General features: G+C 46.6%; 5 protein-coding genes across 5 annotated transcripts; 2 read left to right on the top strand and 3 right to left on the bottom strand.

Moving 5' to 3' along the window:
• Positions 1-28: 28 nt before the first annotated feature.
• Positions 29-1,623, bottom strand: LOC105700300 (probable 39S ribosomal protein L45, mitochondrial). The gene is made up of 6 exons (XM_012426013.2): positions 1,423-1,623; positions 1,004-1,309; positions 786-937; positions 614-662; positions 386-535; positions 29-307 (listed from the first exon to the last, which is right to left on the bottom strand). The coding sequence occupies exons 1-6, from the start codon at positions 1,471-1,473 to the stop codon at positions 83-85; spliced, it is 933 nt and encodes a 310-aa protein (XP_012281436.1). The 5' UTR covers positions 1,474-1,623; the 3' UTR covers positions 29-82.
• Positions 1,624-1,823: 200 nt separating this feature from the next.
• On the top strand, positions 1,824-4,613 carry LOC105700393 (60S ribosomal protein L4). The gene is made up of 8 exons (XM_012426198.1): positions 1,824-1,958; positions 2,492-2,669; positions 2,744-2,989; positions 3,070-3,194; positions 3,439-3,537; positions 3,606-3,877; positions 4,075-4,234; positions 4,317-4,613. The coding sequence occupies exons 1-8, from the start codon at positions 1,956-1,958 to the stop codon at positions 4,536-4,538; spliced, it is 1,305 nt and encodes a 434-aa protein (XP_012281621.1). The 5' UTR covers positions 1,824-1,955; the 3' UTR covers positions 4,539-4,613.
• Positions 4,536-5,365, bottom strand: LOC105700394. Its single transcript, XM_012426200.2, has 2 exons — positions 4,948-5,365; positions 4,536-4,874 (listed from the first exon to the last, which is right to left on the bottom strand). The coding sequence occupies exons 1-2, from the start codon at positions 5,101-5,103 to the stop codon at positions 4,659-4,661; spliced, it is 372 nt and encodes a 123-aa protein (XP_012281623.1). The 5' UTR covers positions 5,104-5,365; the 3' UTR covers positions 4,536-4,658.
• A 1,130-nt stretch (positions 5,366-6,495) lies between these two features.
• LOC105700250 (neuronal acetylcholine receptor subunit alpha-9) lies at positions 6,496-13,126 on the top strand. The gene is made up of 11 exons (XM_012425924.2): positions 6,496-6,556; positions 7,512-7,654; positions 7,763-7,917; positions 8,006-8,189; positions 9,256-9,472; positions 9,808-9,942; positions 10,034-10,200; positions 10,267-10,399; positions 10,471-10,613; positions 12,187-12,443; positions 12,525-13,126. The coding sequence occupies exons 1-11, from the start codon at positions 6,496-6,498 to the stop codon at positions 13,003-13,005; spliced, it is 2,076 nt and encodes a 691-aa protein (XP_012281347.1). The 3' UTR covers positions 13,006-13,126.
• Positions 10,633-11,838, bottom strand: LOC105700392 (calmodulin-like protein 4). Its single transcript, XM_012426197.2, has 5 exons — positions 11,634-11,838; positions 11,535-11,565; positions 11,315-11,446; positions 11,068-11,250; positions 10,633-10,992 (listed from the first exon to the last, which is right to left on the bottom strand). Exons 1-5 carry the CDS (start codon positions 11,634-11,636, stop codon positions 10,892-10,894), a joined length of 450 nt encoding a protein of 149 aa, XP_012281620.1. The 5' UTR covers positions 11,637-11,838; the 3' UTR covers positions 10,633-10,891.
• Positions 13,127-13,507: the final 381 nt, after the last annotated feature.

The raw sequence follows: 13,507 nt of genomic DNA, 5'->3' as shown, positions 1-13,507 counted from the left end.
TGATTTTATTTATAAACAAATGCGTACATTCGATGCAGTTATACTAATTTATTTAACGTTAGTTTAAGGTTAAAGGTTAAAGTTAATCCACAGGTACTGTTTTTTCAATGACTTCTGGTTTTTTTATATATGTTTTTTGGGCTGGTTCAGGAAGTGACATCCAGGGTGGAATAATTTTTCCATGAATACGCCAGGTGCCGTACTCATCGGCTACATGTTTTTCAAACACAACGTATTCAAGAACATCTTTCTTCAATATCTCACTACCGTGCATTAGGCGTCCAAATCGATCATAAATAGCTAATAACTGCAACGAAAGACAATGTACACCTTATGCTCAAAGGAATTTATTCATATGCTTAGCAGCTGATAAAAACAAACCTACCTGTTGAGTATGGAAACGGACAGTGATTTGAGCAAAAATATTTTCCTTTGTAATCATGTCTGTGCATCTTACATGTACTGCACGTGCTGGTTCTAAAGATTCAAGGAATTTCCAGTGAATCGTTTTGTATAAAGTATTACTTCTCATATCCTGCAATTGTACCACATTTTCATTATATTTATCACATGTGATTAAACAAGTCAGAGATGTCGAATGTGTTATACTTACAGGATATGCTCTTTCTGTTACGTACTGTCGCAACTGGTGTCTATCCTTACTAAAAAAAATAATATTTGAATTGTTAACATTTGTAAAGTCTGAAGTTTAAACATTGACAATGATGTTCTGCTAGAAGTGTAATGATGTATATATTTAAAGAAAACATTGAAAGTCTTATTACCTTGCTAATGCTTCATGGGCTTTTATATAAATATCACGTGCTTCCTCGACAAAGATGTTGACGTCAAAATCTTCTTCAAAGCTTCTGATCTTTCTAAGTGCCAGCATGGATTTTCCTTTCTTCTCAACAAATTCTAATTTTTGTTTTGCACCCTAAGGACGATAATTATTATTTATTCAATCCGGCAAATATGATATGTACGAAATATGAAGACAAACCGTTGTACTGATAGCTGAGAACTTTCCATCCCCTTCTGGTGGTATGTACGGCTCGAAAATAGATTGAGTGGAAGCAAAGTATAATGTTCTTTCCGTCGATGGTGCCATAGGTTGTAAACCCATCTTTTTCATGTGTGAGCGCATTTCCTCCTTTGATAAGGATTCCACATCTAAGTTATAATCTGGTAGCTCCACTTTAATCACTTTTTCTCTACGGAATTTCTTAAACTGTGGATTCCAGTGTTTCGCTCGCGAATGTTGAAGCCAACTCGAGGTCACTCCTGGCACGAGAAGGCCTGGATTTTGCTGAAATTTCAGTTTATACATATCATTCCTCAGTTTATACATGACAATCAGTAAAAATTCTTTAACAATTACTGCATTTATCTGCAACATTGCTTCCACACTGTTTCCAGTACCTGTATAATTCTGCCAAGGGCAGAAATTCCGGTGACTGTGTATCGCGACATATTTTGGTCGTTCACGCGTAAATTGTAATTAGCTTTTTGTTAGAAATTCAATCTCCTCTTCTTGTTGTTAATAATACGAAATGATATGAAATTACAATCTCAAGAAGGTGACATTTCCATGTGTGAAGTGTAATGGCGGATTCACACGTGCGGAAATGCAACAATTCGCCCACATGTGCGGAAGCCGCCTTTATTCCGTTGGAACCAAATTTGTGTCCTGTCATTGGCTATTAACACATTTCACGTGACGTGTTCCGCGCGTAATGTTTTTAAGAAAACTCACGAGAATTTAAGTTTGAGTTTGAGTTTCTGTTGGCCGCATTGGAGGAGTTTCCAATAGCGACCACATGGCGCTTCCATCGGCCCGACGGCCGCCATTTTGACCCGTGTCGTTCTCTTCCTTTGCACCGAGACGAAGGCGAAGGCGGAGGCGAGACGCCGGATCCTAATGTGTAAAAAGTAGCGAGGGGCTAATTCGCGAAATGGTAAGTTTCGTTCACCTGCGTTCTAAAGGCTTCTCGCGCAAGTATTCGGTTCTTTTATCAATCGCGATTACCCGGTTTTTAATACTAAATATGTGGGGGTCGATGAACAGACGGTGCCATGTCGCACAGTCGGCCACGTGCGAGCGCGCTTGACCGCGGTCGGTTTTTGGAGAACACGGTATTAGTTTTCACGTTTTTCCCCTCCAAATTTGTGCCTGACGATGCCGAATAATTAGACAAGCATCTAGAGAAGAGGAAATGGAGAGAATTGCCCTGTGCATCGCTCGGGTTGTAGTTTGAACCCGTTTCGGGTTCCGGATGCGGGCGCCATGTGTGCTTGGGTGTTCGGCGGACCTCGTGGACAAGTCCTGCTTGTTTCAAAGTTTTGTTATTTTAATTTGAAAGGTAAATGGAGACCAGGAAATCGTTTTATTCTCACATAGTTTTCTCTGTGAATTTGATCGCGTGAGATCCCATATTTTTATTTGTTTTAGTTATTATTTGGTTAAAAGTTTTTTTTCGTCTGTTCGTAGTCGTTATCAACAGCCCGCCCGCTCGTTACCATCTATTCGGAGAAAAATGAACCATCGGGGGACACGATTTCATTACCTGCCGTGTTCAAAGCCCCTATTCGGCCAGATGTGGTGAACTTTGTTCATCAACAAGTTTCGAAGAACAGCCGGCAGCCGTACTGTGTCTCGAAAGAGGCTGGTGAGTTCAAGGCTGTACTGCTAAGGCTGTTGTACTGTTATATTAGACAATGATTAAGATGTAACATCTTACAGGGCACCAGACTTCTGCCGAGTCATGGGGAACCGGTCGAGCCGTGGCACGTATTCCGCGTGTCCGTGGAGGCGGTACCCACCGATCTGGTCAGGGTGCCTTCGGTAACATGTGTAGGGGAGGGCGCATGTTTGCTCCAACTAAACCTTGGCGCCGCTGGCATCGTCGTGTGAACGTTAATCAGAAACGTTATGCCATTGTATCTGCTATCGCTGCCTCAGGAGTGCCGGCACTCGTGCAGTCTAAAGGTATTTTAAAACCTATGTTTTGTGACCTTTCAAGTGTCTTGCATGTAGTTAAATTATTGTATGTCAAAAACCTTTTTTAGGGCATATGATTCAAGAAGTACCAGAATTCCCTCTGGTAGTATCCGATAAAATCCAAGAATACACTAAAACCAAACAGGCCGTTATTTTCTTACGGCGTATCAAGGCCTGGAATGATATTCAGAAGGTAAGTAAAATAACTCTCCATTTAAGCATTTCGTGACCCTCATAATGTCCTCGGTTGCACCAATGTTTGCAAGCGATCCAAAAGCAGGGTCAGAGTGACACGATAAACGGTTATTCTCGTTTGCTAATCACATCTAAACGGGTTAAACGTTAATCGCACAAGATTCTTCAAGTCAGTTCGAAATGATTTTCTATCTCCGCCTTGTGATTTGCTGAGATTATAAATCATAATCTTTGGTGTCTAGGTGTACAAATCGCAGCGGTTCCGCGCCGGTAAAGGTAAAATGCGTAATCGACGTCGCATCCAACGTCGAGGGCCTCTCATCGTTTATGGGAACGACCGGGTTGGTACTTCCTCAAAACGTATCCTCTCCCTTCCGAAAGAACAAACAACTATGCGCGACCATTCTAGGGAATCCGTAAGGCGTTCCGCAATATTCCTGGCGTCGACCTTATGAACATCAACAAGTTGAACCTCCTGAAACTTGCGCCGGGTGGCCACGTAGGTCGTTTCGTCATCTGGACAAAATCAGCATTTGATCAGCTGGATGCTCTCTACGGAACATGGCGTCAGGAGTCGAAACTGAAGGCTGGCTACAACCTGCCATTCCCGAAGATGGCCAACACCGACCTCTCGAGGCTCCTAAAATCCGAAGAGATCCGCAAAGTCCTCAGAGCACCGAGGTGATTTTTGACATTATTGGTCCTTCCGATCATGCATCTCGATACATCTCAATGATGATCCAATTTGGTCCGTGTTGCTGAACGACAGTGATTAGTACTTTAACCATTTCTGACGATGACATGTTCAAAAAAGAAATTACGTTTCATTTGTAATCTTCGAAGCGCTAACCAGGGATTTTGTTTGCTCCGAATTACAGGAAGAAGGTCATACGCAGAGTGAAGAAACTGAATCCGCTGAACAACACTCGGGCCATGCTGCGTCTTAATCCGTACGCTGCTGTGCTGAAACGCGCTGCCATCTTGACGGCGCAAAAGCGACAGCACGAGAAGGACTTGCTGCTGGCGGAGAAGCAAGGAGTAATTGTCCCTCCATATCTGTTTATAATCTCTTTTCTAGATTTAACAAGTTCTTGTAACAAATGTTTCTCCCCGCTTCCAGATAAAGCTTCCGAAGTACGCGCCGGCGTTGAGGGCGAAGAGGCTGCAGGAGAGGCGCAGGAAACAGATCCTGGCTGCCAAGGCTCTGAAGGTTAAGAAGGTGAAGACTGCGAAAGCTAAATCGGCCAAACCTGCAGAAGCTAAACCCGAAGCTAAACCTGCAGAGGCCACCTCGAAGAAGGCCGCGACCCCGAAGAGCGCACCAGCACCGGCCAAGAAATAGACACGGTCCAGGGACTCGCGATTACTTGAATTTTCACTAAGCATTTCATTAATAAAAAGAGAAACTGTACCGTGACTTTTACTTAAGTTCTGATTTATTCGTTTCCTGCGGTCTTCGACGTTAAAGAGGCCTCCTTTTCAGGGGAGCTCTCACGAAGACGGTGTCCCCGTTGAACACCTCGACCGAGGCCTTCTTAACATCGGCCTCGGGAGGAATGTGAAAATTCAAGTTCCTTACTTGCTTGCACCCTTCCGTCTCTTGGATCTTCACGTTCAAGATGTCCTGACTCGCCAGGGCGGCCGAGCCGACCTTGATACCTTGTATTTTCATTTCTGCCTGAGAGATATTGCTTGAAATAGGTGACTGACTATGACTATTCGAGGATTATCTCTCTCTTAAACATCCTTACCGCGTAGTAGTCCTTGTCGTCGATCGTGTAGAAGTCCGGGACCTTGTTGAACCTGACGCTCGTCCTGAATCCCTCGGATCTGGCGTCGAGGTTCATGTAATCCTTAGCCTTGAAGAGGACGGCGTTCTCGCGGCAGTGAGCTGGTAATTTCTCCATCTTCGGGACCTGTGCTTGGAAACTTTCCGATCATTGGATCAGCAATCGGCTCTTTGAGCGGATGCCACAGACGGTCGATCACCGTGGCGATTGATACCGTTTCCATCTTTTGTTTAGCTCTTTCCGAGTTCACGAAGATGAGGTATATACACAGTGTGCGATAACGCTTCGTCCTCCGGTTGTCTTTATCATTTTAGTAGGCGTTAAAGTTCTTAATGATTCGGTGTACCCAGTTTGGAAAAATGTTTTACAAATATTTTGACGTTCCTGATATATGTATAAATATATTGATATTGTGATATGATATGTATATATTGATATACCCTTTCATATGACCTTAAGCTGCTGTAGTAAGAAACGTCACAAAGTATTCCCTGCCCAAGGACACGAGTCTTTGTACAGTACTTTGGTACATTTATTATTTTATACAATTTCTAAAACAAAGTCTGTTTTCCAGCTAACGAAAGCAGTCGTGGAAGCTCCTTCTGGCCGCTCCTCCAAGGACCTCCTTCGCAGCTGGGGCGGTAAGGACGAGGAGCCTCGTCTTGTTGTCCACCACCGCTCGGACCTTGTCGCCGTCGACACTTCTGGGCACCAGGAAGTTCTCCTGATGTTTCATCGTCATCTCCGAGGAATCTCCGAGGCAGAACGACGGATTGGTCCCGGAAGACCGGCGATGGACGGTCACCCGGAGATTGTCGGATTTGACGGTGACCCTGATCGAGGACATGTCCACTTCCGGTGCCAGCAGGACTCTTGCCTGTCGGATACGAGGTTCGTATACGTGTCCTGAATCCTTCAATTAATAAACACAAATTACAGGTGTAAGCCCACCTCGAAGGAGCCATCAGGGCGAGTCGAGGCGGAGACGATTTGCGCCACGAAACCGCAGGAAGAGGGACCGACAGGAGTCGTCCTGGATCTCCTGGTCCTTCCTCGGTCATCGAGGCATTCTTCTTCCTCCAGGGAGTCCTCGGAACGTCCATGAAGATTTCCAAACGTGCACGGACACTTCTCCGACCTGTCTCTCGTCGAACTCATATTTTTACCTCTCGGTGCGACCTCGCGATTCGACCCTGAAGAGGAACCTAGCGCGCATGATTACGTCCTGGAAGAGTCCCCGAAGACGCTGCAAAATTGTCAAGGTCTGCTCGAGTCAACTCCTTTGGAGGAACGAAGACCTTACTCGAGTATCGCCTGCGAAATCCTGATGATCCTGATTTAACTCGCGACTTGGGAAGCGAATTTTGACGTTTGCGCGTCTCCGAATCCGCGCCTGCGCGGAACACCGGGAAAACTGAGCTCAGTTGAAGTTGCATCGGTAGACGGATAGAAAAGTAGTCGACCAGGGACCGCTGCGCCGCTGCCAGCCGAAAACCGAATTTCGGCTTCATGTCGCTGCTTTTCCTCGTCGTCTTTCGACTGGAAGTCCTGCCGATCCTCTTCGACCTAGGTACAGAATACCCGGTACATTCCGAGAATCGTTTGCACGGCCTGGCGATTTTAAAGCGCGGAAATTCAGGGATGCTAATTTTAATTTACCGTGGAACATAAAAGTTACCTGTTTATTTACCCTGGTATTTATATTCGCTAGTCTAAGCTCCGTTGTCCCTAGTCGTAGGTACTCGTAGATCCTTTTAGCGCGGGTAGATTTTCAAGTGTTCCTAGTTTTAAGAGAAGTGTAAAATCCCTCCGAGCCAGCGCTTTGTTTTCCGGCCGAGGTCACATCCGATGGAACTTTCCGCCGCTTCGCCGAAATGGGAAAAAGTTAATACGATTCGGCTTTAATCGATATATGTATAAAATTGGATGCCTGAGACGCCCACGTGCATATGCATATACGTGCAGGGAGTGCGCCAAAACTCCCGCCTCCTCTATGGAGAAGGATTTAAACGTGCGAGGAAGGTGAACAGAGGTGCGCGTATATATTCCCGGAATTATTTCCATTATCATCTCGTTACGCAAAGGAGTTTAAGGGACCGAAAAAGAACCCCTCGAAGAGGATCTAGATGCTGACGGGAGAGTGGATTGCAAAGTAAAAACATCTCGCTCGGGTCTCCGGGAAAGAAAAAGGAACGGCGGAGTTTCCCATCTCGTGATATGGAAACTCGGGGAGGGGCTCTTCGATTTCTCCCCCATTTCTTCAATTCCTCCCTCTCTTCGGCACTCCTTCACTCGAAAGAGTTCGCCCCCTCGATTGCCTGTCAGTTCTTGGCGAAACTTCATCTCCCTCTTGCGACACCGTCCAATATATCCCGCCCTCGTCTATAGTCGGATCTTCGGCATGGGCCGTCTCTTCGGGTAAATTTCTATAAATTCGTGGCGTACGTTTCTCCGGCGATCTCTTCTATGAAACATCTAGATATATTTAGAAGATTGAGATTCAGGATGTTTCTTTGTGGTTCCAGGTCGGGTCTTCTGCGACGAGCACGAGTACAGGCTGACGAAGCACCTCCTGGAGGACTACGACGCCGGGGTCCGCCCGGCGGAGAACTCTTCGAGGCCGCTGACGGTCGTCTTCGGATTGTCGCTCCATCACATCATCGACGTGGTAACTCGTTCCTCCAGGGTCTAGAAGAATTTAATTACCAGTAATTTATAGGACTCTTCAGGGTACCAGGGTACAGCGGAACCCTGAGACCTCCCGTGATACTTCCAGGACGAGAAGAACCAGATCCTGACGACGAACTGCTGGGTGACCCAGGTCTGGACGGACCACCACTTGAAGTGGAACACCTCCGAGTTCGCCGGCATCAGGGTGATCCGAGTGCCCTATAATAGAGTCTGGAGACCGGATACTATCCTCTACAACAAGTACGCTCTTCACGGCGATGTTTATACCTCTCGGACCCTGTAGGACTTTTTTTTCAATCTTGAAGATATTTTTCTTTTCACGCTGCAGCGCCGATCCTCAGTACAGTTCTTCGGTGATCAACACCAACGTCATCGTCAGCTACACCGGCCAGGTCGTCTGGCTGAGCCACGGGATCTTCCGGAGCAGCTGCGACATCGACGTGGAGTTCTTCCCCTTCGACGAGCAGCGTTGCGAGCTGAAGTGGGCGTCCTGGACCTACGACGGATACCAGGTTGAATTTTTAAAGAACTCTTTTATTTTCTTAATATTACCATAAAGGATAATTAACTACATACAACCTGCAAGGAAATAATCAAGGAAAATTAACTTGACACAACTCGCCGGAATTCCCACTCGAGATAGAGAAATTGGAGTGGACTCGTTTCCCCTTTCCTTTCAATTCCTTCGCCATTGTCCCTGCATTGCCTTTGCGACGCTGGGACCGGCCAGGATTTTTCTTTGAGGAAGGTCGGGAGAATCTTCCTCTACGATCTCAGGGAAGTCTCAAGTTCTTCCTGGACGTTAAATAAGTGCGAGGTTCTACGGCTTCCCGGGTAATATCGAAATTAAAGCGAGAGGGGTCAGGGTGGACAGCTCGGAAGCGCCGACCCTGATCCGAAATTGCCAGGAAGGATCTCCCATTTATTGGCCCCCGAGAGCGACGACCTCTAAAAATCGGCTAATCGAAAATCTGCCGCTCCTTTGGTCCCAAATCGAAGTCCGGAGTCGAAGGGGTTAATCCGCATTGAATACACCCTTCGGTCCAGACGAAGCTTTCAATTTCCTATTCTGCCTTGGCCCATTCAATACCCGTTCAGTCCCGAGAGGGTGAGACCGAACAATCAGGAGTCGCCGTACCGATTATCGCCTGATTATCGGCGACATCGTTAAACTCCGGATCTTCCATGCCAATGAGCATCTCACCGTCCCCATAGTTTCTGCCCCCCCGATAATTGCATCCTTCCGTAACTTCCTTACATTCAAAATTGTTTCTTCCAACAAAAAAGGTGTACTCCTTTTTTTCCTGTGCGGTGAATCATAACAATTTTCGCTGTTTTCCAAACGTTATTTTTGGTTTTACCTTAAGCTATTTGAAAGAAATACGTATCTAGAATCTATATCTACTAGCTTATTATTTACAATATGTTTCTTTTTTTTTTTTTCTTTGTACTGACAGACTTTATTTCCGGCATTTTCATTTGCGTTAAACGAATCCACGTGGAACGGACACCTCGCGTAAATAGAGGGATACATAATTGTACTTAAAATATAGATATTACGGAACATTACTGACACAGCTGGAGTTAGAGAAGCAGAGCGAGCAAGGGGACATCACGAACTACCAGGCGAACGGGGAGTTCGACCTGGTGGACTTCTCGGCGAGCAAGCACGTGGAGTTCTACTCCTGTTGCCCGGAGCCATACCCTGACATCACCTACGAGATCCGTCTGCGAAGACGACCCATGTTCTACGTCTTCAACCTGATCCTGCCCTGCATCCTGATCAACGGCATAGGTAGCTCGGCCAGTTCTAGATCTGCGAGTAAAAAATGAAGGTAGTCTTCGATCAGGTGCGCCAATTTACCTGATTCGATGAAGGAGAGATAGGAAGCAGGTTCCCTCCCGGCAGGGCTGCGGTCGATCTAACCCCTCCGCTAATATTCTTTCAAAAAACGTTCCGTCCTCACGGATAGGCAGGGAAATAAGTAAATTCCGGCCGCGGCCGCCTCGGGGAAATAAGTAAATTATCCGAGGCTGAAGCCGGTGCGAATCATTGCATTACCGGCGCGCCGACATAAAAAGGGAACCTGCTCGAAGACTCGTCAAAGTTGTCTCGTCCTTGCGGTCCAGCTCTTCTGGTGTTCTACGTCCCCTCGGAATCCGGGGAGAAGGTCACTCTGGGGATATCCGCGCTCCTCTCGATGACGGTCTTCCTGATGACGATTCGAGAGACGCTTCCGCCTACGGAGAAGACGCCGCTCATCAGTGAGTAATTTCAGTTTCATGTTTACGGTGTATTTACTCCTGGGAATCGGTGCCTCTCGGTCCAGGTATTGAGTATCCAGGATGTCAACAGGTCTCTACTACGGGGTCAGCATCTGCCTGGTGTCCTTCGCGTCAGGGCTCGCCGTGGTGACCTTGAACCTCCACCATCGAGGTGTTCGGGGCACGAGGGTACCCCGGATCATCAGGTCCCTAGTGCTCGACAAGCTCGCCAAGGTCCTTTTCTTTGATCTGCAAGAGGTAGCCGTTATTATTTTCTGGTCATCCCGTCAATTCACTGGTAACTCTTTGGAGGATCTCTTCCAGGACGTGGCGGAGCCTCCCAAGAGGACGAACACCTGTCCGGTGCACAGGAAGGTGGACTGGGCTCATCAGCAACAGCAGATCTCGCCCAAGTATGAGAATCGTAGACACGGCAGCAGCGGTAGTCCTAGTTTGGGTAAATGATTCGTCCTTGCCTTCGAATTTCTTCTCCTTCCTCGCAGTTGCTTGCCTTTCACGCCTTTTTAGAGTTCCTGAAGGAGACCAGCTTGGAAACTCACTGGTCCAGGGCCTTGGGCAGGGTCCACGGGACCATCGAGAGGAACGAGAGGCGTCTCGTTGAACAGGATCGTCGGGACAGGACGGAGCTCGAGTGGAAGCAGGTTGCGCTGGTCAGTGATCGCGCCCTGCTCTGCGTCTTCTTTCTGACAACCGTTGTCAGCACCACCGTCATCCTGTGCGGTTCTCCACCTACCGCGATGTAGAAAGAGACGTACTCGCAAACGCACTTCTCCGTTGAATCGTCCTTTTATTTAAATATTTTATTTATATTGATATGCAATAGGGTATAAGTGTATAAAAATAGTGTAACAAGTAATACCACTTCCCCAAGGCTCATGGCAAATTTGGACAGGACGGAGTGCAAAGGATCGATAAGGATCGAGGCATGTTAGTAGTAATCGGGCACTGGGGCACATGCGATCTTGACGAAGTCCTCATATTTAACGAAGCCGTTTGGCGAAACGTTGGCTTCTCGGAAGATCTGCTCAACTGTAAAGGAAGGTCAAAGATTGAAGAGAATGCCTTGTGTACGGTTCGAGTAATTACAGTGAATCGGGTCGCTACCTTCTTTAGTACTCAGTCTTTCTCCCCAGTCGAGTAGCATGTGCGCTAGTTGTCGTGCAGGAATCGTTCCACTTCTCGAAGTATCGGCAGCTCTAAAGGCATCTATAACTTCCTTGGGAAGGTTCTCTGCTCTGGTCTGAAGATGCATTGCCTCCAGAAAATCGGCAAAGGACATCTTTCCACCTTAGAAAAGTGAATATATGTCATCATCATATAATTAATATTAGGTGATATTACTCGTAATTACCTTTATTCTTGAGGTACTTGTCAAGTTCTGCCACTGTTGGACTGAGACCCAGAGATCGCATGACTATCGTCAATTCGTCCAAAGTCCTGATCCGACCACTGCGAGCGAAGAGGTAGAAACATTCTCTGAACTCTGCGGTTAAGAGAATATCGAATCTAACGGTTACTCAAAAATCCATCTATTGTTACGAAATGAAGAGGAATTCTATCTGGATACTGACCATCGATGTCCTCTTCACGGAAGTACCTTGCCTGGAAGAAAAATCAATTTGGTCATTCGTGTATTTGCAATCATATAATTATCTCATAAATGTAATTACCATCTTTCCTATGTATAATGTACACAAAAGTCTTTCCGAAACAGTTCTTAGATCTGTCAAATTCGTGCCAGAGATGAGTTGGGAGCAGGGTTGGGTACAGTTGGGTAAGTAAAATACCCTAGGTAATTTATCGTAGGTAATACATCGCGAGTGCGCGAGCCGTCCGCATTCTCTACCGATGGCAGCACATAACCGATCACGTGACTCTGCCCGTAATCTCTCAACTTAACTCTGGTTGGACTCGAAGACGCGATGACGACCGGTAGTGGGTCGGTCGGTCATGGAGACTTCTGCCTTGAACTTGGTCAGTGCCTTCCGCGCTATTGCGGCGGGGGGAAGCGGTTCCACCTGTGTCGAGATCTCGTAATCGTCCATTTGATTGATTGAAAGTCCGTGCGGTCGAAGGTGGAGTCTTCCGAGTCCGTCAGGGTGGACTCGCTTCCCGTTGGCCGGTCGCCCGGGGACCGAGAATCCCTGGGAGCAGGCAAACCGCCAATCTTTTGGTACGCCTTGACCACCGACTGACGATTACTCGTTCCAATGTCCCTTGCAGGCACACGAGAGGCAACGCCGAGCGGAGGCTTTAATACGGGAAGGCCGATTCAGAGAGGCGGCCGAGTGCCACGAGTGCGTCGCCAACCTCTTAACCGAAGCGCGCTCGCGAGTGGAAGGTAATCTCGGTGGGCTGCACTCCGCGGCCACCTCCACAGGAGAAACTCTGCTCTTCACGAGCTCGATTCGCTTGCTCGTCACCTTGGAATCGCTTACCCATCAGCGAGATTACCACAGAAAGCAGGCCGCGATACTTAGGTCGGTGAGTCGATCGGTCTAGCCTCTGGACTGCTCCTGCGTCCCGTTCATCTGGAAACTGATCTGACTTTTATTTGATAGAATGAAGGAAACGCAGTACGAGGATTTTAAAGCAACCTTGGAATCTCAGCAGCGAGACATTTTAAGCAAGCAAGGATCCAAACCGGTCGAAAAGGGTAACTCTTGCGAAAGGCTGTACGACAAGGCCGAAGGATCGCTGCGCCAGGCCATATACAATACCATCGAGGAACACGATAGTCTTTTGAGCTTGATCTTGCCTTCACCTGATGATAGTCAGGCTTTCAAACATCCTAAAGACACGACAGTGGTGATAGAGGAGTTACGTACCGTAAACTGTCAGTTAAGATCCCTCGTCGAAAGACTGTTAACTGATTTGGAGAAAAAGGAAGAAGAGGTTAAACATTTGACGGAACGTCTACGTCATGTCTCCGTTGATTCTAGTGACACGATCAATTCTGAACATGCGCATTCTTTGCATCTAGATCCTTTGCCACCACTTGTACCACTCGAAATGCCCTTATTTGACTTTGCCTCCACATGATTTAACATCTTATAGATATTTTAATCTATAGACGTCTTTCATTTTTAGATCAATGATAGTTGGTCTTTGACATGTTTAAATAACACTTTTTTAAATTAAAAATATACGTTTTCCCTTTAAATGTCTTTTATACTGCTTATCTAATGCTTTTCTTTTAATGTAAAGCACCTATTTTGAAAAAAACATGTACCCCTCACAAAAGCTTCAAACCCTGTATCTGTGAAAAAAAATCGCAGCCACTCACTCGAGAGACCAATTTAAAGAAAACAACCTTTCCCGTCGAGCTTCTGTGGTCACAGTTGCTACCAGAGATGAGTTGGGAGATTGCTCACGGGCGTGCAATCGCATCCTGTGATGCCTTCTGGTTTCGTACGTCAGCACCCGGTAACAAGGCTGGAATTGATTGGAATTGAAAATTTTAATTCCACTGAATACCTGATTTTTCCTTTGTCTTTTATTCCACTGACGATACAAGAAAACGAGCGAAATCTTATCCCTATCA

This window comes from Orussus abietinus, unplaced genomic scaffold (assembly GCF_000612105.2).
Source record: "Orussus abietinus isolate OABI.00-Male unplaced genomic scaffold, Oabi_2.0 scaffold18, whole genome shotgun sequence".
Lineage (NCBI taxonomy): Eukaryota > Metazoa > Arthropoda > Insecta > Hymenoptera > Orussidae > Orussus > Orussus abietinus.
Note: the sequence above shows the minus strand (reverse complement) of the source record. Positions and strands in the feature narration are given on the sequence as shown.